At 36.6% G+C, this 22648-nt stretch overlaps 1 protein-coding gene across 1 annotated transcript in view; it reads left to right on the forward strand.

The window, feature by feature from the left end:
* Nucleotides 1–21479, forward strand: part of DCLK2 (doublecortin like kinase 2) — a gene marked incomplete at both ends in the record, with an annotated part of 82792 nt that extends 61313 nt beyond the window's left edge. Inside the window, 9 exons of the mRNA XM_080343826.1 lie at nt 3546–3603; nt 7332–7451; nt 8558–8704; nt 10928–11061; nt 12334–12411; nt 13363–13459; nt 15213–15293; nt 16398–16514; nt 21252–21479. Of these exons, the coding sequence (XP_080199952.1) occupies nt 3546–3603; nt 7332–7451; nt 8558–8704; nt 10928–11061; nt 12334–12411; nt 13363–13459; nt 15213–15293; nt 16398–16514; nt 21252–21479 (1060 nt within the window). The remainder of the gene's footprint in view (nt 1–3545; nt 3604–7331; nt 7452–8557; nt 8705–10927; nt 11062–12333; nt 12412–13362; nt 13460–15212; nt 15294–16397; nt 16515–21251) is intronic.
* Between the last annotated feature and the right edge of the window lie 1169 nt (nt 21480–22648).

Raw genomic sequence — 22648 nt, forward strand, 5'->3', positions numbered from 1 at the left:
ACAGGAGGTATCACTTTCTAGTGGAAGCTCTTAAGGAAAGCCCACAGACCTTCAAGAAATCCCCCGCACGCAACAAACTGTCGTGGATGGCAGGAAATTGTATGTGGCATCTAAACAGCCTTTCAGAGAGCCCCCTTCTACCTCAGCAACTCTGTGGATATCATATCTCTACTGCCTACGTGATTTTTCATGGCTTTGCAGTGTTACTTTGAGCGAAGTATTGTTCAAAGCATGTGGTTGGTGGCAGTTAGCCTGTGCTGTGGACTCCCTTGTGCGTGCTTACTTCTGTGAGGTTGTGTGGGGAGTAGCCACTTTGCAAATCAGCCCTTCGATATTCCAGACTCTGCAATATTCTTGCACCTGACTTCCCATGGGATAGACAAGATGCCTTTAGAGACCTGTGCTGTGTTACTGCTCTTCCTCTGCAGCTTTGTGTCACACTTTGCTGCTAGTGCAAACAGAGCAGATGATTTGACTGTCGCTTTCTCAGTGTATTTTTTAGAACCACCTTCTGCTGTCTTCATCAGTCTGAGAGTTATGTCAGCTTCTTAAATATTATGAGGAATCTTCAACTTGTATACAAATACTGGGCAAGTTCAGCAAATGTCTGTAAACAAACATAGAAGTTACAGAAACAATTTCTATTATTTGATCCTCATTTGTTGGTTTTCTGTACATGAAAGGAAAGATAATTATGAATGGAAACATCTAATTCCAGTCTTAGCAGATCATAGATGCACAGATAGAAACTTTTGCTGCCATCCAAATGAGCCAAAAGGGTTGGTGCTGAGGCTGGACCTGGGGCCTCCTCTACTGAAACAGAAGTGAATGATTCTTAAAATCCATAACTTTCTGCAGCCATTAATGAGAATAATTTTGACAGGTGGTATGTAACACAATGTCTAATACTCCCTTCTAGTTTATAGCAGCAAATGAAAATTGTTATTTTCAGTACTTTTTGAGAAAGTGATGTACAAGCATGCAAGGTTTACAGAGTAAGGAAAAAGACTGAAGTGACAGCTCCTAGAGACATACTAGCTGAGCATAGAGCTGATAAAGAAAAAAATAGGCTAAATGTGATCTGAGTATGCTACAGTTACTGCTCCGAAAAGTTCCTGTTGCTTCCATGTTTAAAATAATGCTTCTCACAGTGTTAATGTCTAGAATCAAAGGTTGTGTTGTTTGGATTTTGTGGGGGTTTTTGTGTTTGTTTGGTTGTTTGTTTTTTTCTTTTTGAAGAGTTTCTACCAACAGGCTCTGGTTCCTGACAACCATTACTACATCAGTGTGTAATCATGTCCCTACTGCTTTAAGCACTGCAGGTCTGTTACAAGAACTGTGCCAAGGTTTTTTTGTAACCCAGTTTCTGTTCCTTTAATTTTGCAAGAAGCTACACATAAGCGGCTTGAATGAAACTAAATGCATGATGCTTCACAGTGTCTACCTATGCACCCTGAAACTGGCCACACATCCTTTGTTATCTATAGACTGAACAACATTCATGAAAGGCAACAGGTTAAAAGCACAAAATACCATAATTTATTATTTTCGGGATAATCAACTGTGCATTTTGGAAATGACTTAAGTCAATGACTTTAGTCACTGAAAATGAGAAAAGGGTTGCTAAGTTACTTGGGTTTCAAAATGTCATCTGTGCTTTTTGGAATTAAGGGACTAGACTAGAAAAACACCCTTCCAATTATTAAAAAAAAAATACAAAATTAAACTTAAAAATCTAGTTTTGTCTGTGATCCGTACTTCATATTTAGTGAAACATCATTAAATGAATGGTATATGAAATAAATATGCAGCAATAGTTGTTAGTAATAACAGTGAGTGAGGAAATGCCAGCTATAAATTCTTGTCTTTTAATTCCTATTATACTTCATTTCTAATAGCATTGTTCTTAGAAGCTTTAGTTGTGGAGCCAGGATCCTTTTATACTATCTCTCATTTGTAAAGAGTGCCTATATGTCTGTATATAAAGACATGAGTCAACAGATGGACGCTGACAGTGAGACAGAAGAATACCAGCACCTGTCAGACAAGACTGGCAGTGGTATCAGCAATCAAACTATGTGGCTGATATTCAGAGTTTTTTCTTAGATGCTATAATAAAGGACACTTGCAGGAGGGATTTGAATCTGGTTCATGAATTGGCTTTGTGACTGTTAACTCCTCTTTCAACACAGCATAAATGCTGAAGGTTTCACAAGTGGTTTTTGCTGAGTAGTTGTTTACAGGCTTTCAGATAATGCACTTAATTTAGTATAATGCATAAACTGTGATCCGGAATTACACACTGTGTTCATACATGCTACATCAGGTCTATAATATAAAAGGATGGCATTTAACAGATACCATTTAGATAACACTTTTATCTAAAGCCTGGATCAGGTTGTAACTATGACAACGTTGCAGATACAGCTGCACTTTCAAAGCAGAGATGCTCTACTGTATTTTTTCCATAATGGCTGAACTGAATGTGAGACGTTAATTCAGTTTGGTTTTTTTGGTAAGGTACTAATTTTACTTAGTTGTATCAAATGCAAAAAGTATAGCAAAAATTAACCAGGAAGTTTAAAAACATGCCTGACTTTTGCTTTTGTAACTTCTTCCAGTGTTTTTTATTATACATGCTAGTGATTTTCTGATGCATATTGGGGACTGTAGGTGCTGGCACAACACAAAATAGCAGCCAACAGGGTCTTATGGCATTTTCTTGTGATTTTTAATTTGTCATTAATATAAGTAGTAATGTCTTCTTTGTTTAAAGAAAATAATAATAAAAAATAATTTTTAAAAAGATAATTCTTTTGTGTTGCTTTTTTCTCTCATTTTCTCCCCTTCTGGAGAAATTGAGAACACTTTTATGCCTTACAGAGACAAAAGGCAAATTAGAGTTCCTTTCAGGGAATGTGTTTACTGAAAATGGTCATCCGTTTTATTTGGTATATAACCACCCTCTTAAATGACATGGCACTTTAGATAACTGCTATAGAATTCCACAGAATACTTAAAAAAATAAAGAATGAAATACAAAAAATCAAAATTAATGCCTAATAGATTGTGCAAGACTTTATACAAGTCTGTAATGAACTATGGGGTTTTAGCTTTGCTGAATCCTATTGAATTTTTCCACTGGGGTATCAATCTTGCTTCTGCTCACTTACACATAACTGCATATGCTTTTATCATTAAAGTCTTTAGTTGAACAAAGTTAAGTGGAAAGCTCAAGACAAATTTTGGCTGTTGGACTAAAGAAGTGCCAGAGAGTTGTGCCATGTCACAGAAGTATGAATCAATCGCAGGTGGAGCTTGGAATTAATACACAAAGTGAGCAAGTTTGTGGTAGTCAGGGAAACAACAGGCACAAATGGTGCTGCGAAGATGAAAAAAAACCAAAATCAAGTCCACTCGGTGAATTTTCCATCAGCAGCTTCCATGGGTCAAGGCATTCCGTTATGATGCTGTATATTCGTACAGATAATGCCACAATTTATTGACCAGTTTCTAATTAATGCTTCTCGTCTTTTTCTCGTTAGATCCACAGGAAAGGAGTTTGCACTGAAGATCATAGACAAGGCTAAATGCTGTGGAAAGGTAGTGTACAACAATTTGTATGCATAAGAAAAACAGCAATAAACAGCACTAGCAGCTGCTCATTAGTCATAAATGGTGGGTGTGTGGGTGGGGGTTTTCTGACTATTTTCAGGATATCTGTTTAGCAGAATGACAATTTATCCAAGAAGCAAATAATAAAAGTGGTGTTAGTCTGCTAGATAACAGAGTAAAAACCAAACAATGTTTTGTCTGTTTTATTGGACTAACAAAGAAAATGCTAATATGTGTCCAAAATGAAATCAGAAGAGAAATAGACAAAATATATTACAAAGACTTTGATCTGTAAAATATGAGAGAGGAAATTTGCAGCTTTGTGTGTATTTATATAATTCCCATCCCTCTCTGCCTCAACTTTCTATGGCTGTACATGCTCCTTTTGTATGTAGAACATGGATTTGAAAGGAAAATTTCACAAGCATTTATTTCTGTTTATGTATTTTCACCATCCTGTATAACAAAGATCTTTTAACTAAAGAGTTCCTTTATTTTTAATTCAATTTTTAATTCACTTTTTAATTCGTGCTCAAAAAGTCCAAAATTGTCTCTCCGGCAGAACAGCATGTTACATAATCAAATCCAACATCTGAGAGTGTCCCAGACCTCTCTTCACCATCCTCCCAAGTACAGGGATTTTTAAAAAGGAAGAAAAAACCCCAACCTACAGCCAACAATGTAGACTAAGTGTTGGAATAGGTAACAACAAATAGAATATTTCTATTTTGACTACTTTGCAATACCTTAAAAACAAAGTGCTCTTAAGGAAATGGATCATAATTTAGTGTTAGCTCAAAGAACACTAAGGGCAGACTGTTAGTTATCAATCAAATTCTGGATTAAAGTCTATTCAAGAGTAGGAAATATGACATTTTCTTAAGGATGACTGAAAAGATGGATGTTTTGGATGTACATACCCTATTTTTTAATGTAAACGAGCACACTGAAATTGTTCTGGAGATAATTTTGCAACCAAGTCAGGGTCTTAATTCAAAGGTACTTTTTTGTCAGTTATACAGAGTGATGGCTCTGAAGTGTATTTCAGAGATCCAAATGCTGAATGTGACCTTGTAGGAAGATGTAGCAAGTCTGTATGATGTTCTTTGTGTGGTAAGGAGCTGTATAGCACTGTACACTAGTGCATTGCCTGCTGCTATGACTTGCTTTAAGTAGAGGTCTTCAAAACAGAAATGTTTTATCTATGCAGATTTTAAATTGTGTATGAGGTGCTAGGAGATGAATGTTCCCATGCCCCATCACTTTATCTTATATTGTCTAGGTTTATTTAAAGGAAAATTTAGAAAGGAATCTTAAAAATGTATAACCACAAGAAAAACAGTGCTAGAATTGCCTTTTTTGAGATTAAAATGTTGCCATTTCTTTGGCTGTGGGAAGGGCAACTCAGTGAGTTTCACTGCGAAAGAAAACTTTTGGGTGATGTGTACAGCTTGCAACTTGAGATGTTTTTTTTTATTACTTGTCTGAGTCAGCTGCTTAGGTGTCATAAATTGGAATAGTCCAGAGACAGAAAATCCATTTTATACAGCAGAATTTAGACATATTTTCTATTTATCGTTTTCACTGCTTTAAAACAGACAAATAAAAAAAATAAATCAATCCTGTGGATGCATACTTGTCTTTTGAAAGGAGCTGTATGTGTGTGTACCAGTAGAGGACTGTTGCAAGGGAGATGTTTCTACCTGTTAGGGCAGCGGTAGAACTGTCCAGTAAGAATTCCGACAGAAAATAATTTAATTTTGCTACAGCGTAGTCCTTCCTCACTCCCTTTCACGTGCCAACGTAAGTTCTGCCTTAAAAACACCGGTCTGGCCCAAATATGCATGGCTTGTACATCACTCACTGCTCTATAGCAGTTTATTGTAGATGTCCTAAAACTTGAATCCAATTGACTAATGTATTTTCAACAGGCAGCTTAAATGTTGTTTATACAATAATTTCTCTGTAATTAAATCCTATTAATGTAGACAGAAATCTATATTGCACTATCCAGGAGAATGTTTAACAAGTTTGAGATTGTTTTTTTTTTTTTTAATATGACAAAATATAGCAAAAAAGGTGAGGTGGTTGAAAATAACTAACTACATGCTAGTCAGCATTTTGAGGACAGATATTAAAACAGTAGCTCAGCTACATTTTGGAGTGTTTTTTGAAACAGATTATTTATTTTAAATAAATATTGTTTATGCCTGAGCTTTATTTAAGACAAGAATTTAGTCAAGTGAAACAAACAAAAACCCAGGTAAAGCTATTTTGCCTTAGCCATAGTTAACAGATGTAATAAATTTAATATGTTATGTGTTCTTAGGTAGAAAAAGCTATAAGATTCTAGTTTTTGCTTGGACTCTTAATGCTGGTTTTGAATTTACAGGCTTTCATCCATAAGGCCTAGTATGCTGTGGCTGTTCACTTTTGTCTGTTGATGGGATTCAGCATTAACAAAATTGCTTCATGTTTGTTTGTTTGTTTTTTCTCCAGAGCACGTTTGCTTGGAGCAGACATATGTTTGTTCAGAATGACAATTGATGCTCTTTCAAACTGAATTTCAAAGGTGTAACTATATAACCCATATATGCCGCACCATACTCTCACAAAATGAGATGCACACATGGCATGTGGTTTCTGAGTTACATAGCCACATAAAGCTTTGGTAAAAACACAATGCATCTGTAAAGAACTCTGGAAATAGAAGGTGAAGTAGTGTAAGATCGTCAGTCACTGCCTATGCACAGTGGATCACATCTCCTTCTGGTGCTCTGCTCACAATTGCATGAAGTGCATGCTACAGATCAATGCAATAAACATTAATAACTTCTAAGTCCGGTGAGATGATTTGTTATCTGCTAAAGTGTAACGAAACTAGAGTTAATTTGCAGTGAACCTAAATACAATACCTGTATTCTAATTTTTACAGAGGAAAGTGCAAATTATTCTTCCCTCGAAAGGGGGCATGTGATTTTCTTCACTCTTCCAGTGTTAACCCAGTGCTAAGATGTTCTAGAAACCAAACATTCTGAAACTAACTTGTTCTTAAAACCCAATACTTCCTCAGAAGGGTAGGGAAGGGGAAATTAAACTCAATCTGTGTGCTGTTAAATTGTAGGAGCCACAATGACTTAACTGAGCAGATTGTAAATCTGAACATACATATAAAATGAATTGAAATCCAAAACTAAAGCAGGTATAATATTTTTCCTGTATATAATCCACAACTTTAAAAGTCCTTGAAAATAATCCTGGGTAATCTGTCCTTGAGTAACCTACACTGAATTAGAGGTGAAGTTCTGGAGAGGATCAAGAACATGTTAACTATTGACAAAGGTTACAGTGATCCAGCTCGGGGTGGAGGGGGGTGTCTGAACTTACTTTCACCTCATAATACCCACATAAGAATATAATCTGTACTTCCTGAATTGCTGTCATTTTCTGAGGTCTTTTTTCTTTAATTTTTTCTTTTTAGAGATATCCCATTGGTTATGTGTCCGAAATATGGCATTTTAAATTAAATTTGTTCAATGATGTATAGTTAGGTTAAAATACAAGTTGAAATCCAGTATCAGACAGTAGCCCTCCACTATATAAACAGCAAAAAGAGTGTTCACTGATCAAGTTATGAGTTTTCAGCTGATCAAAGGAAAAGTGAATTGACAATTTCATGTCTGTTCAGATGAACTTTCATCCTCTTTTCTGAACAGGAACACCTGATTGAAAATGAAGTGTCTATTCTGCGTCGTGTGAAGCATCCAAATATCATTATGCTTATAGAGGAAATGGACACCCCAACAGAACTCTACCTGGTGATGGAACTGGTCAAGGTAAGACTAAGGAGGCACTTTGTGTTCTTTTTTTTTTTTTAATCCTTTGTGTTGTCAAATACAAATAATATGTAGAGTCACTTTTTATTTCTGTCTGAAACACTGTTAGATTCAAGAGTCACCTCTAGAATGGTTGGCAGCATGGGAAACCTCTAAAGAAAGTCTGTAGCAGTTGAATTCATAATTTCTGTAGTCTACCCATTTCTCTTTCTTTCTAGAAGTTATTTTTTATATTAGAGGCTTTTTAGATTTTAAAAGAGTATATTTTTTTTTAATATTTTAATACACCGCCATCTTGGCTTGCATTTTCTGAATTGCTGTGTCTCTTCTACGTGTATTGAAATGCTTGGAATGCCACCCACAGTCCAGACAGATCACTCCTACAGATGTATCCAGGGTAACCGTCATAGAGACACCCACGTAAATTTGGTTGCCATGGCGGGAAATGCTGCATCAGTAACTCAAATGTAGTTACATATTCCAATAGGAACAGGGCATCCATAATCAGAGAATGCACAACTGGCACATTCAGAAATCACCTGTAGGTCCTGCACTTTGAGGTATTATGGTTATGTTTGTCTTATTCAGTTATATTTATTTTATATTTCTGCAATATCTACAGAAATTCCAATTTGTGCTTCATTACAATTGCTGAGTATTTGTTACATTAGACTTTTTATTATTGGGCTAATTTATATTACCTTACTCAAAATAAGGATTGTTTTTTGCTGTGTATTGTATTGATATTTTATTGATAAAATGAAGAAAAGGGAAACTGTATTCCTGTACCCTGATGTAATATAAATGAGAAACCAAGGGTAGGAAGATTAATAAAATGAAATAAAGGCAGAGAAGAGCTGTGATTTGCCCACACTCATGACACCAGAAGCCTGAGTACAGCTGAGAATTGAATGTAAATGGCCCAAGTCCCAGTCTGGTATCTTGGTAACAAGGTCATCTTTCCACAAAATATATTTTTTTTTTACTGTTTAACAGGCATCTGAGCATGCCTATTGTAAAGAAAAATTCTACACAGCTTTTTTATGATATATCATCATCTTAATTATTTTTGCTGTAGTGAAATATTATATTATCTTTTACTTTAGGGAGGAGATTTATTTGATGCTATCACTTCCTCTACAAAATATACAGAGCGAGATGGGAGTGCAATGGTCTACAATCTGGCCAGCGCACTCAAATACCTCCATGGTCTCAACATTGTACACAGAGACATCAAGCCAGAAAATCTCCTGGTATGTCCCATTTATTTTTCTGATATTTTATCTTCCTTTGCTCTTATTAATGCAAATGCTTCTATATAAATGTCAAGGAGCTGAACAGCAGGAATACTAATTTAGAATAAGTATGCATGATATAAATCTTCTGCCATAAGATAGCAATCACCATAACCCAAATGAGCTGTGCTGAAACCTGTCCTTAGACCTATCTTTATTTACATTTTGATTGGCTGCCATTTGGAGTATTGCCTCACAAAACAATGAGTTTTAAAGCTGTATTGATGAATTATTTATTACAGCTTGCAAGTGGGAGCAAAGGTGGGTTGTGTGCCATTTCTTTGAATGATCTTATGGTTATCTCATGCAATTTTTTTTTTCTTTTCCTTTCACTGTCATAGCAGGAAGATCTTTCTGATGATTTACCAGTATTGTAGCCATGAATTAGATCTGTACCATGCATTTATTTTCTCCTAGGGGACTGACTACTTTTGTTTTCAGGAGAGACATAAAATAACTGTGTTGACAAGAATTACCATGAATTCTGTTTTGGGAACTGCTCAGATTACAGTGCACAGAATGGGAACAGGGCACTATCTTGCTTTTACACAGAGGTTATGCTTACGTATTATGTCTTGGGTGTTAGATATTATGTGTCATGCGCTGAGCAACCAGGGCCATAACCTCCTCTGCTTGAGCCACTGTCATGGAGAATGGCAGCAGCATTCATCAGCACTTGTTAGGTGTTTCTTCTGCCGTGTTTGTCAGTCCTGTTTCATGAGGTTGCATCTAGAGTAGGAGTCATGGATTATCCAAGACTAGATTTTGAATTGTTACAAGGATAGGGTTATAAACTGAATATATTTTCCAATTAATAGTCAATTATCTCCCAACTAATTCCACTGACAGTGTTTAGCAATTTAAATAAGCCCTCATATAAATTAGAATGTTTAGCAAAAGGGGGAGTGCTTCTCCTAGAAAAGGTAGTCACAGCAACATGGCACTTAAGAGGAAAATGAAGGTGGAAGTCTCGCTTATTATCAGTGCATCTTCAAACACAGCCAATCCAAAGCAATTTTAAGCTCTCATTAGTGATCGAATCAGTTATAAATAGGCACAAATGTCCTTCCTGCCTAGAAAGCCTAAAGAGATTACTCAACAGATGCAAATCTTGTTCCCTGTGATTGGCAATGGCAGCATGTTAAAATAACATACTGGTATTGAATGTAAATGCAAATAATTCCTATAAATTGCTGCCTATTATTGCAAGTAGTTAGTTTTTTTGCACAGGGTCATCCAGCTGTCTGAATTACATTATCTTTACTAGTCATGCATTCAAAAATACAAACTTTAAGAGTAATAGTAGTATGATGGTGGTGTATCAAGGATAACAAGTGTCTCCATTAATTATATGAATTACACAGGGGAATGAAGGAAGAAAGCTATTGTTGCCCTAGCAGTATTCAGTTGTTTGAGGAAACCAAATACATTCAGCCATTTTGGAGATTCTGCAGGCCTATATTCTAGAAACTAGATCCTGTTGAAATCATGTTCACATAAACATTTTACTTCAAGAACAAAAGCAAGATTAATTTGGGATGTTTCCTTTTGCTGTTGGTCTGGTTTGATTTACTCTTGCTATGACTGTTTAACATTCTTGTTTCTATTAAAGTTGAACTTCTTTCGTCAACAAAATGACTCAGGTTAACATGTGCTAGATTCTTTATGGGGCTTTTGGTTAACACTTCTCAGTCAGCTTTCTCACTCCTGTACTGAATGTAGGGAACTCACTTGCCTAGGAAATACCAGGTTTGCTACATGGCTAGATTTATGCTGAGTTAGTGAGAGACATTAAATAAATCTGATTGTAGCTGCTTACTCCAATTTTAAATTCTAGGTCCTAAACAATTGGAAGTATAATATTATATTTTTTATTTAATATATTTAGAACTTCTCAGCATTCTAGAATTGGCTTTTTTCCTATCCCTCTAGCTGCTTAAGGCTATATCATGGTCTGACCTACTTCGCTGGCAGACAGCTCCATTGAGCACTAGCTCCAGCTGCACTGTGGCAATCAGCAACCATACCATTTTTCTTTTCTTTCCCAATAAGGCTGTGGAAGTTACTTTTTTTCCTACCTTTTCACCATGATGATTGCTATTTTCCAAACAAATTAAAGGATTTTAAAAAATGCAGATGTTCTCTTCCTCATTCTGTTTTAATTTTGTTTGCTGATTCCAGGTATGTGAATATCTCGATGGAACCAAGTCTTTGAAGCTAGGAGACTTTGGACTGGCGACTGTGGTTGAAGGACCTTTATATACTGTCTGTGGTACACCCACGTATGTGGCTCCAGAAATCATTGCAGAGACAGGGTGAGCATGACTAGGATATCTGTCTTGTAACCAGTTATTTTTGCCAGGTAACTCTTAATTGTTGGAAGAACTAGAATGCTCTAATAGGATGGTCCTCGATCTTTTTGTAACCAAGCCACCTGTGAGAAAACAGGCATAATTCGGTTCCTTGAGAAGCCACTTTCTTTGCTCACCCTGCTCCCAGGACTCACCTTTGCCACCTCACCACCTACCTAGGACCAGCACTGGTGGACAGGATTTTACTGGTTTGTGTTCCCTCCCTCAGAGCCCACTGTACCAGCCACAGTACCTGCATGGGGAAAAACTGGCTAGCAAAATATAGTGTTCATGCAAGAAACAGAATAATTTATATTGGGAGAGATTTCAGAGGTCACCAAGTCTGAACCTGTGCTCAGAGCAGGTCTAATTAGATCATATTGATTCAAGTGACCTTGTTTGGGTGACACATGCTATTTGGTAGCTGGTGGTTTAACTAAACAACCCAGTTTTTCTGTATTTAATGGGTAGTTACATAAATATAAAACAATTTTGTAAAATGGTCGTCAGCTTCTCTTTTATATACCTCCATTGCATCCTAGCTGAATCTTGTCTTAACTGTGACAATTGTGAATTTGGTCTTCCTAATGGAGGGAGGGTCGTTGTATTGTTTCAAGCATTGTGCAGTGCATTTGTTATTTTGAGAAGTATTTCAGAGCTGCAGTGAGCTCAAACGTCAAAGGGCACTTCATCCGCCTGTTTTAGATTTTGACAGAACGAATCTACTCTATAGAAATAAAAAGACCTCTTTTTGACCTCTAGTGTTTTAATTTCTGTGCTTTAAAAGAAAGGTGCAGTTCTTTTTCCTTGTGGTACTCACGCAAGAGACTGGAGAATTGGTATCTTGCTTGTTGCTTAGCAACACATGGTAATGTTAGAGATAGCTACTCCAATATGGGGACAAAAAAGCACATCCTTGTCTTTTGTCATTAGGAATTCTGGACTGAGAAACATTGATACTGAATTGAATCTGAGTATATTCACAAGATCCTGGAGAGCCTTGAGGCTTATGAAAAAGAAAAAAATAAAAGTGATATTATCACAATTTCTTAAAGACTGCGAATGACACTGAGTAAAATGATGCTTAGGTACAAAATACTTTTTCACATCATCAGCAAGTAACTTAGAACAGACTCCCAATATATATGCATGTAAATCTAATTGATTGTTTGACTGGAATGTTTTTGTTTTTTTTTAATCCACCACAAGTAACATCATAGTCTTTTTTTTTCTCAGTTATGGCTTAAAGGTGGATATTTGGGCTGCAGGTGTGATCACATACATACTGTTATGTGGATTTCCGCCTTTTCGCAGGTAAGAGTCCCTGTATGTCAAAGGGAAAAGTAGTAAAGGACCGAGTTCTTCCTGAGCAAGACACATTTCATTTACCTTTTTTGTTCCCTTTTAAAAATTGTTTTCACTTGTACTGGTTGTCAGGGGATCCATTTTGCTTATTTCTTTTTCTAAGAGAGCAACTGGTTTACTTCTGTGTGTAGCAACATGGTGGTGTGATAGCACAATTTCTGTTCCTTTTGTCTGCCAGTTATATCCCAGTTCAATGAACGTGTATGCTTTGCCCTCTAGTGTTTCTATTTGGACACAACAGCTTTACTGCTCTGTAGTGTTGAGAGTGAAGGTTAATGGTAAACTGAGGTGAGGTGAAGAATGTGCTTATATGTTGCACTTTGAACCTTGTTAATCCTTTTTTTTTTTTATAAGTATCATATGATTGATGGGGTTTGCAAACATGATTCGTCTTAATGTCAGAGTTCTACTAAAAATCAAATTGGGTATGCTTTGTGCCTCAGCATTTTTTTTTTTTGTCAAGGAATGAGAAGCAGTTAGCAGATTTTAATAGTGAATTCTCCTCTTAACTTGTAAGTTATTCATGCAGTCTGTTTTTCCATCTTTACAGAAAAACACTTAGTTTTTAATTAAAATCACCAAACTGAATATTTTGCAAAGAATACAATATAAGCAATTGTCCATGGAAAAAATATCATTTAGTTTAGGTATTTGGGTTTTCCATGTGGTTAGTTCATGTTTGAAAATGTTTTGAAAGCTGTATTATATAAACAAATGGTAATTGCTTTGAAGAGAGTTGGGGGTTTCCACATTTATAGTATTATAAATATGTGTGTATATATATTTATAGTATTATAGTTGATATAACATCAATTCTGTTCCATCCCCAAATCAAGTTAAAAACTCATGTGATAAATTGACTGTTTTCTCCTGATCGTTTTCATTACTGCTGTTTTACAGTGAAAACAACCTTCAGGAAGACCTCTTTGATCAGATACTTGTTGGGAAGCTGGAATTTCCTTCTCCCTACTGGGATAACATCACTGATTCAGCAAAGGTAGTGATACATTTTCCAACCTGAAATAGTATTTCTTGCAAGGCACTGGAAAGACTGCGCTCTCTTGGAAAGGCAAAATAGAAAATTCAGAAGAGACTCTTGCCCACTCTTCCAGCTGCTGTGCCTTTATAGTCAGTTAGCTTAACAGTGCGAACACCACAGACTATTCAGTTTACTTAATGATGGATTTTTATAGTAGGTTCAGCACTTCAGCTGTAAAGTGTGTGTGTCTCTCTGAATGTTTCCTCTTTTAACTCTTTTCAAAAAAGAAAAATTATTGGTATATGGACTGAATGCACTTGATATTTATTAGAACTTTTCAAGAGGTGCATCCAGCTTGATTTGCCACTGCTAGTAGTTCTTCTGTTATTACTGGCATTCATCTTTAAAATAGTTGAGTCTGTATGATAAAGGTGCCAAATTCTAAGCCCCACTTCTCAGGTTAATTCAGTAATGTGCTTTGAATGATATCTGAGGCCTCTAATTAGCAAGTGGAGATTATTTCTTATGCAGCCAATGAGAAATTGCATTTTTTTCCTGTATTTCCCAATGGCTGTTTATCCATTTGCCACCATTCCCCAGCTCCAGTCATCTTATACTCTTCCAGACTTGCATTCTGAACAAGCAGGATCCTCAATCTTGGTACTAAAGACTTCAGACTTACACAGACTAAGTAACTTGGCTGGTTGTGAACCTCTCAGGTATGTTACGTCCTGCTTGAAGAAACTATTTCCCAAAACTGGAGTTATGAACACTTTCCTTGAAATACTCTTGATGACAATATGAAGACTGACAATTTGGAGGCTATAAAAGGCTATTTGAGGGGGAATTTGGCTCCAAGTATATTAATTTGTTCATTTAGGAGGGCAACATATTTGTCTTGATAGGCTTGTAGAATCATGAATTACATCAGTAAAATGAGTTGCTAGTTGCATAAGAAGAAATCTGAATGAATAAACTTGGTTTGGAATTTTGGGGCTTTTAATTGTATTTTACTGACTGCTTTGTATCAATGAGCTCTTAAGGGTTTGTTATATCTGTAGGCAGCATAGTCATGGAAGTATTTGATAAAGCTAAAGACATCTGCTCTAGTGCCTGTAAAAGATTATGAACACCACAATACTAAATCTTTTGAGGATTAAAAAACATAATTAATAGAATTAAGCATTTTTCTTTTTCTATCTGTCTGCTTTGTCCTATACCAGGCGAACCTTACCTGATGAAACGTCTTTTTTTCTTCTGGAGCAACAGAGATCAGAGTTTTCAAATAATTTCAGCAGTTTCTTGAATTTCAGATGCAGTTTCTTTGCCTCTGATTTGTGTTCTTTATGTACTGTTACTCTACTGTTACTATGGGCATGTACACTGCCCACAGGGGTTCTCACCTGTCCCAGGTTTGTTTTCATTCCAGTCCTCTGCATGAACATATAGAAAATGAACTGGACCATTATTGCTGATTTTTTGAACATTTCCTTTTCATCTGGTTTCAAAACACTCAGTGAAACACACATACAGCTGTCCAGCACACTCTAAACCTGAAGGGCAAGACTTTACTTCCACTAAAGTCACACTGGTATTACTGGTTCTGGTGTCAGCATAGGCTGGGTTTTTTTCACCCAGGCAGTTATAAAACTGCACTGAGAAGAACTTGGTGCAAAAATATTTTCCATTTTAATGTCCTTCACCACTCTCAAACTCTCTTTTTTCTTTTTCCTTTTCTTTTTTTTTTTTTTTTTTTTTTAAATATATACAGGAGTTAATTAGCCTGATGCTACATGTGAATGCTGAAGCCCGATATACAGCAGCACAGATCCTAAGCCATCCCTGGGTGTCAGTGAGTAAATTACATTTTACTTATCTCTAATTTGATATGAAATCTGTATATCTAACCCTTAAAGTGTCGTTTTTGTAAGTAGCAATGTACTTCTACTATGCCCATTTCTATTTGTTGAACAACTAGTCCCGTTTCCACATAGAAGAGCAAGAGTGAATACTTTTCAGCAGCAGAACAGAGCGAAGGGTATCACTCCTTGACTGAGATTAGACAGTGCTTAAAGATAACACGACAGGCAAATGTATGACTTGGGCATCTTTCTTTTGTTATCTCACATTGTGTAGAAAACCGTCAGCTCAAAAATGTGTATGCAGAAGGACTGTTGTGCATGTTTGCATCTTACTTGCTGCAGTGCTACTTAAAGCACAATTTCCTGGGTTTTTTTAAGCACTTCAAGCTTCACAAGAGAAATTAAATTAGAAAATAAAACCTAATTTAACTCAGGCTGACAGCTCCTTCATCTTTTTGGACATTAGTAATGGGGAACACCAAAGTCTTTTGCTTATTGATTTAAAATCAGTTCACTAGTAATAAATAGTAGGTTTACATGTACACAGTCAATGTTTATTTCCAGACACATTTTGAAAGAGGGACTGAATATGATCCCTGGAGTTACCTGAAACAAGAGAAGACAACTATAACAAGTGTGTCTGTTCATAACAGCTCCTCTCAAACATATTTATGGTACTACATAATGTTTCCACACTTAGGACGTGTTGGATTGTTTAAAATGCTAATGTAAAAGAATGCCAAATTAATTTTTTTTTATTTATTTTTAGCATGATTTCAAGCATGTTTGTTATTTTAACATGTTTGAATCAAACTTGTGGCTTATAATTGTGAGACGAATCAATGGACTGAAAGTATACAGCATCACATGGCAATTTAAGACATAGAAGTCCATACATAAAGCAGTAGTTGCTGATCCTTTTTTCTGTAATTTCTCTTAACCCATTTGAACCCATATCTCATGTAGCAGAGGGCATTCACATTTGGGCTGCCTGTCTGAACACCTAACTCACGGTTAAAAGCAGGAAGTACCTTTTTCTCAGTTACGTTAATTGTTTTTTCCCTAACTTGAATATTGTGTTTATTCATATACAGGATGATGCTTCCCAGGAGAATAATATGCAAGCTGAAGTAACAGGTAAACTGAAGCAGCACTTTAATAACACTCTGCCCAAGCAAAATAACACATCTGCTGGGGTTTCTGTCATCATGGTAAGAGAGTGAACCTTTATATACTTTGACATTATACTTTGCATATTTTCATAACAGTGCTCTATGAGCATGTGTTGTGCAAGAATAGCAAAAGCAAAGCTAGAATAGTCTCTAATTCTAGTCTTTATTTGTGTATAGTGTGGATTGTCTCATCATCGCTTCAGAGCAACCAAGTCTATCACAGTGTGCTAGCTAAGCTATAAAAACAAGCTTTCAAACAGAAACATGTAAACACTAAGTAGTTAGATGTTGAATTGAAGCTTATTAATGATTTGAAATATTTCATTATAAAAACTGTAAATTTTTATCTTACTGACCACCTAGTTAGTTAAGTAGGCTCTTCCCCTCCACCCAACCAAGTATTGCTTGATCATGAATGTACTGTTGTTGCACAATATGCTTGTCAGGAAGCCAGACTCCATTTCAGATTCTTTTTTTTTTGTAGTATAGAATGTTTATCCCATTATTTTTGTCCCAATCTAACTCCTGCTATTTTTTTTATGTTCCCTAACGGGAAAGTCACAAAGGAACCCTGATGACCCATGGCTGAACTTACTGAAACAGTAATTCCAGAAGCCAGATATGTAAATCATGGCAGCAAAAATGGAGTTTGCTGTTATCAGTGCTCAGAATTGCACTTGGAATTGACTGGTCACTTTTGCAGAGAATATGCAACTGCAATAGAGATTGATCTGCAGTCCTGTTCTTGGTGTGGTCCATTCTTGTCCAGTGCAAGGATGGACACTGCACACAAAGAGAATCTTCAGTTACTAGAAGAAAAATAAAAGCTTCTATGATAGTAACATAACAGTGATCCCCATGCCCCCACCCGTTAGCACTCTCCAACTCCAGCCCACTTACATTACAACTAATTGTTTTAATCATCTGAAAGTAGGTAAATTTAAATAATGTTTCTGCATACATATGTGCTTTTGCAAACACATTTATGTGTATTAACTATGCCCAAGGTTTAAATGTAGGAAAAGTGGTAACATAAAAATGAGAGAAGTCAGAAAATGGATTTCAGGTTCATGCTGTTGTCTACATTTCATTTGACAGTTTGACTTGACAGTTTGAGAGGGACTTCAGAGCTTCATTCTTTATTCTGTTGAGACTATGGATAAGCCTGAAGCTGAAAACTGGTATAAAATGCACTATATGTAATAAAAGCAATTTCAATTCTAACTCTCAGCCCCTCTCCAACTTGCATGCCACTTAAGCCTATCTCAGATCTCTGACACAGCGTAGCTTCTGGCTTCTTATTGGTGTGGGTTTTTCCTTATTCTGTTGGCTGCTGACAGTCCTTCAGCCAGGGAATCGCACCTCGTTAAAACCTTTATTTCCATTTTCCCTTTTCCTGCCTTATTTCCTTCTAACAGGTATAGAAGGATGAAAATGCATAATTATTTAGTTCTGAATGCAGCTCCAAGTTATTGCTGAATGGAAAATTAACTTCTTGCTCAAAACACTAATCTAATGAGGATTAAGCCCCAGATTTGTTATTCTTGCCCTGGTTTATCTAGAACAATGACATTTAGTTATTTCATGTCAAGTTCTTCACTTACTTGTACTAGCACTCACTGCTTAAAACCACTCAGATTCAGATGAGTACAGTATTGTAATTCTCATGTATTGCAGTACATTGCTTTATCAGTCCACCTGCATATTTAATGGAATCCCCTTTAGCATCACTTCATTCAAATATTGTCCTCTGGCCAAAGCAGATAATACCATCATGTGGCAGATAAGTAAAACTGCACATACCTGCTTCAGTGTTCTTGCACAGGAGACTCTTTCTGCCCCTAAAGCATGTTGCTGTTAATTCATTACTGATTTTTTTTTTTTTTGTCAATTTAAAAATGTTCTGTAAATCTAAATTTGTTGCAATTGTGTTAGTTCTGCTTAAAGTAAGTCTAGTTTCTGTCCCTTGCTTCCTTCCTTTTTCCTCCTTTCCCAACGCCTGCATTGCTTTCCTCTGAGTAGGTCCAAGGCAATGGTACGTACTAACTGCGATGCTTTGTTCTGCTGCACAAAAAAATACATGTTCTCCATTTGTAACAAGAAGGAAGGAGAAATAACTCAGCCAGTCTGAACTGGAAAGAGCTTTACAGCCACACAAAAACAGTAAAGGAAAATATTTTTAAACACAAAAAATTTATCTGTATTAAGTGATGCATGTTTGAAGTATTCTAAGCTAACACTGATGCAACTAGCTATTTTTCAGTTGCACAGACATATCTTGGTCTATTCCCCTGGAAGTAATTTTGTGCATGGGTGTATTGTACAATATCCAAAAGTAATTAGAAAAAGATGGGAATTCCATGAACACACACACAAAAAAAAACAACCCAAACCACTGAAATAAGAATTGTTTCCATTTAAAATAAACATTTTAATGATCACTTCAGCCTTTATCATATCACAGAGCAAGTCAGAACATAATCAGTTCTAAATTAATACAAACCGTTCTTACTTAGCAACAGTAAAATTAAGCCTCCTCTTCAATCCTTAACAAAATATAAATCCTAAATTTCATTTCATAGGTATGTATTGCTATGTGCAAGCTCTAACAACTATCAGAGGCTGTTGTGAGGACAGCAGAGGAGTAAAATCACCATCAACACAAACTGGAAGCATTTCCTTTCCCCTTTAAAGAACCTGTCCTGCCACAGAAACAGCAAATACTTGTTTATTCACAACTCTTTCCAGCAAGCAAAATAGGAAATATGCAAGGCTGCCTGCACAGCAGCTACTTTGATAATGATAAAACTACTGCATATCATAGCTAATCTCAAAAGCCTAGACACGGTTCATCTAGTCATTTCCTTGCATGCTCTATTTTTAAAGTCAGTTGTTAGTAGCAGAGAATTCATTCACATACTGTTGAATTTCCTCCTTGTACCTGTATGCACATAGACTAATGTCCCTCAATTAAAAAGAACAACCAACCAACAACAACAACAACAAAAACCAAACCAAAAAAACCACGAAACCCAAAATCAAACCACTCTAAATACAAAATCCTTAACCTTTGCTTTTGGGAGCTTTTCTACTCAGTACTTTGGTCTGAAAAAGCCTGGTATTGTGTCTGCTCACTACCTCACTGCTCCAGCGCACAGCCCCATCATTACACAAACAGAGCAGTTTTAGCAGGAAAGCCTGCATATGACTGACTTCAGAACAACCCACCATCCATATACATGCAAATTCTAGAACTCCTTGATTTGCGAAATTGGAGATACGAGTCTAGGTCTCTTTGCCAAGTCAGGTAAAAGGTAAATTTGAGTTTAGGTGCCCCATAACGAAGTAAGTTTTCACTACCAAGCTATATGATTAGTTTGGAGAATAGAGGATAAGTACCTTATTGCTGCCTTGTCCTTGATGACTTTGATGCAATAAAACACATTTGAAAAAAAATACATGCTAAATTTAACTTGTATCAGAAAATTATTCCAGTATCTAAAACTACACATTTTTGTGTATTACACAAACTCCGCTAAGAATACATAAAATTGTCACATTAGAAAAGCAAATCCTCAAAACCAGAAATTGCTACAGAAAAGGCAGAGTACCTGACCTTACTTTACAATTAGCACATCTCAGCTTGAAATACTAAATTCCACATAACAGTGTCATATAATACTTACACATACATATGTAAGATGTGCCACAAAGGTGAGTTACGTATTTGTGCTCTGCTCCTCAGTTCCAAGTTCCAGTGGCACACATTTGTGGATTACTGTAGAAAGCCCAAGCTGTATATGACCAAAGTGTACCTTGCACCATTCTACAGAACTAAATAAACTATGCAGAACATAATAACATATTCTATATTACCACTGGTATTTTAAGATCTCCTACAATGTAAATAGTTAAGCCAAGAAATATATGGATTTATTATGATGAGTATCAGCATTCAAACTGTGAAACAAGACCCATTACGCTCTCCTCCCAACTCTCGGAAAGCAATTTTAACTTTTTTTTTTTTGACACATGAACTACTAGATTTCCCTCTAAAGTCACTTCAGACATTCCACTAACAATTAAACATTACACTGTGGTTTCATATAACTGGCAGTATCCTTCAGTATGAAAGTTGTTTGCATCAGCAGACACACCACGTACTCCAGATAATCCACCTACTAAACTGGAGTTCTCAGTTGTCACTCTAACCTGTGGCTCTCTTCTCCATTAAACTAATTTTTAAGTACCGTATTCAGAAATGATGCATTTTTGCCACTCTCAACAATAAGCTGATAAGTGTCATCTTTAAGATAGAAAAAATCTTTAGGTTTTCATCTGTCATTTTTCAAAACCAGGTGAATTTCTGTTCCATGTAGTTTGTTACAGAATATGCATTAAGTTTTCACTAAGTATCGTGTGATTCCTCATGTCTGCAAAAACACAGGTACATTAATTTTGCTAATAGCTAATATGAAGAGTTCCTGCTATATCGTAACTACTTACTTTTTTTTCCATGTCAGACTTGCAAAACAATTTTAAATTCACACAGTCATGGCAAATATATATCTGGAAGATAAATTTTCTCAAGCCAGCACCACAAAACACCACAATTAATTATACAATAATCCTAATGTTATTTCTCCTTTTTTCTGGCTCTAATGCATGCACTTAATGTGTCTTGTAGAGTGTTTTAACCCTGAAGTTATGACAGGGCTTTGATTTAACTGTTTTCTTCATATTTTGCCTTGGGTTTTTTTGTTTGTTTGTTTTTAGAACACAGCTCTAGATAAAGAGAGTCAGATTTTCTGCAGCAAGCGCAGTCAGGACTCCGGTAGAGCTGGAATGGAGAAAATTTCTGCAATTAGTGCTGCAGCTGACGATCCTCGTGTGGCTGGCTCCAAGACCCTCTTCCCTGCTGCTTCTGAGCCACTCCAATCCCCCACGCTCCCCGCCTCAGTGTCTCCCGAGTTTTCCGGGGATCAACCTGGTGCGTACAACTGATGGAACCAAACGCGACTGAAGCTCCCTGCACTCTCGCCACAATTTTCATTTCATGTGACAATTTGCTTTCAGTTGGCATGCACCCTCTCGTGGCGAGCCCGAGGCGGGCCCTGTCGTGGGAGACTGATTTTGTAATAGTGGCCAAGCAAAGGTGTGTTTTGAGTGCTCTTTGCCCTTGAGAGTAGCAGTAGAGGAAAGATTCTGGCAGTTCTGGTTATCTGTGTTAGTTTAATTCACTGCATCTCACACAGCCTTGAGCTCTAAATAGACTAACTTATCGTGTAGCTAACCATATTTTTATATACGAAGTGAGAGGTGAACAGTTACCTGGCCTCACCTCTACAAGCAGGCCCCTTTCTGTTCTGCTTGTGAGAATTCTCAGAAAAGCGGGAGAGGAAGACAAGGGAAACAAACTTATATTCACCTGTTCTGATGCCTCTGTTTTTAGCCAAGTTTCTACTAAACTAGAGGAAGCAAATTTTCACAAAAAAATTTTTAGTGGACTAACTGTAAAATATCGTGAAACAAACACTGGAGATAGAGGGAAGGATGGTCTTCGTTTTTTGCGTCGGATTTGTTATTGGACTTGCAGGCTGCAGGGTAGTGTTTAGATAATATGAATTTAAATAAAGTGAATTGGGATGTAAACATGAGCACTGGACATTTATTTGTAATGAAGATCGGAGGCAAGGAAGTATTTTGGTCAAGCCATTTTCTATCCTAACCACAAGTATCCCATCCATACCTTTCTCGAGGGTCAGACTACCTATTAGATAAAATGACTTTGGACCTGTGAACGAAAGCCTGCTGCATGTTCTCTAAGCTGGGATGGATGGAGCAGTTCCTAGTTCTAGGGTGAGCTGATAGAGAAGCTACTACGAATAACCACCATCAATAGCTGTCAAGAGGTTTGTCAGTGCTATCCCCCCCTCTACACCTGGTGCAGGCACTGGAAACAGGGACTGGGGAGAAGTTATCCTTAATCTGTAGTCACAGATAGATGAGGTTTTATCTTTACCATAATGCTTAGTTCAATATAGGATGTATTCAGCTTATTCTTTTCCTTTGCTTGTTCTTACGAATTGGTCATAGTTCATTTTTTTCTTAGCTATACTTTCTACTAGAATTGTAAACGAAAGACCTGCAATAAACTTTCTTCATTAAAAAAA

The sequence above is a fragment of the Nesoenas mayeri genome (genome assembly GCF_963082525.1).
Source record: "Nesoenas mayeri genome assembly, chromosome: 4".
Classification (NCBI taxonomy): Eukaryota; Metazoa; Chordata; class Aves; order Columbiformes; family Columbidae; genus Nesoenas; species Nesoenas mayeri.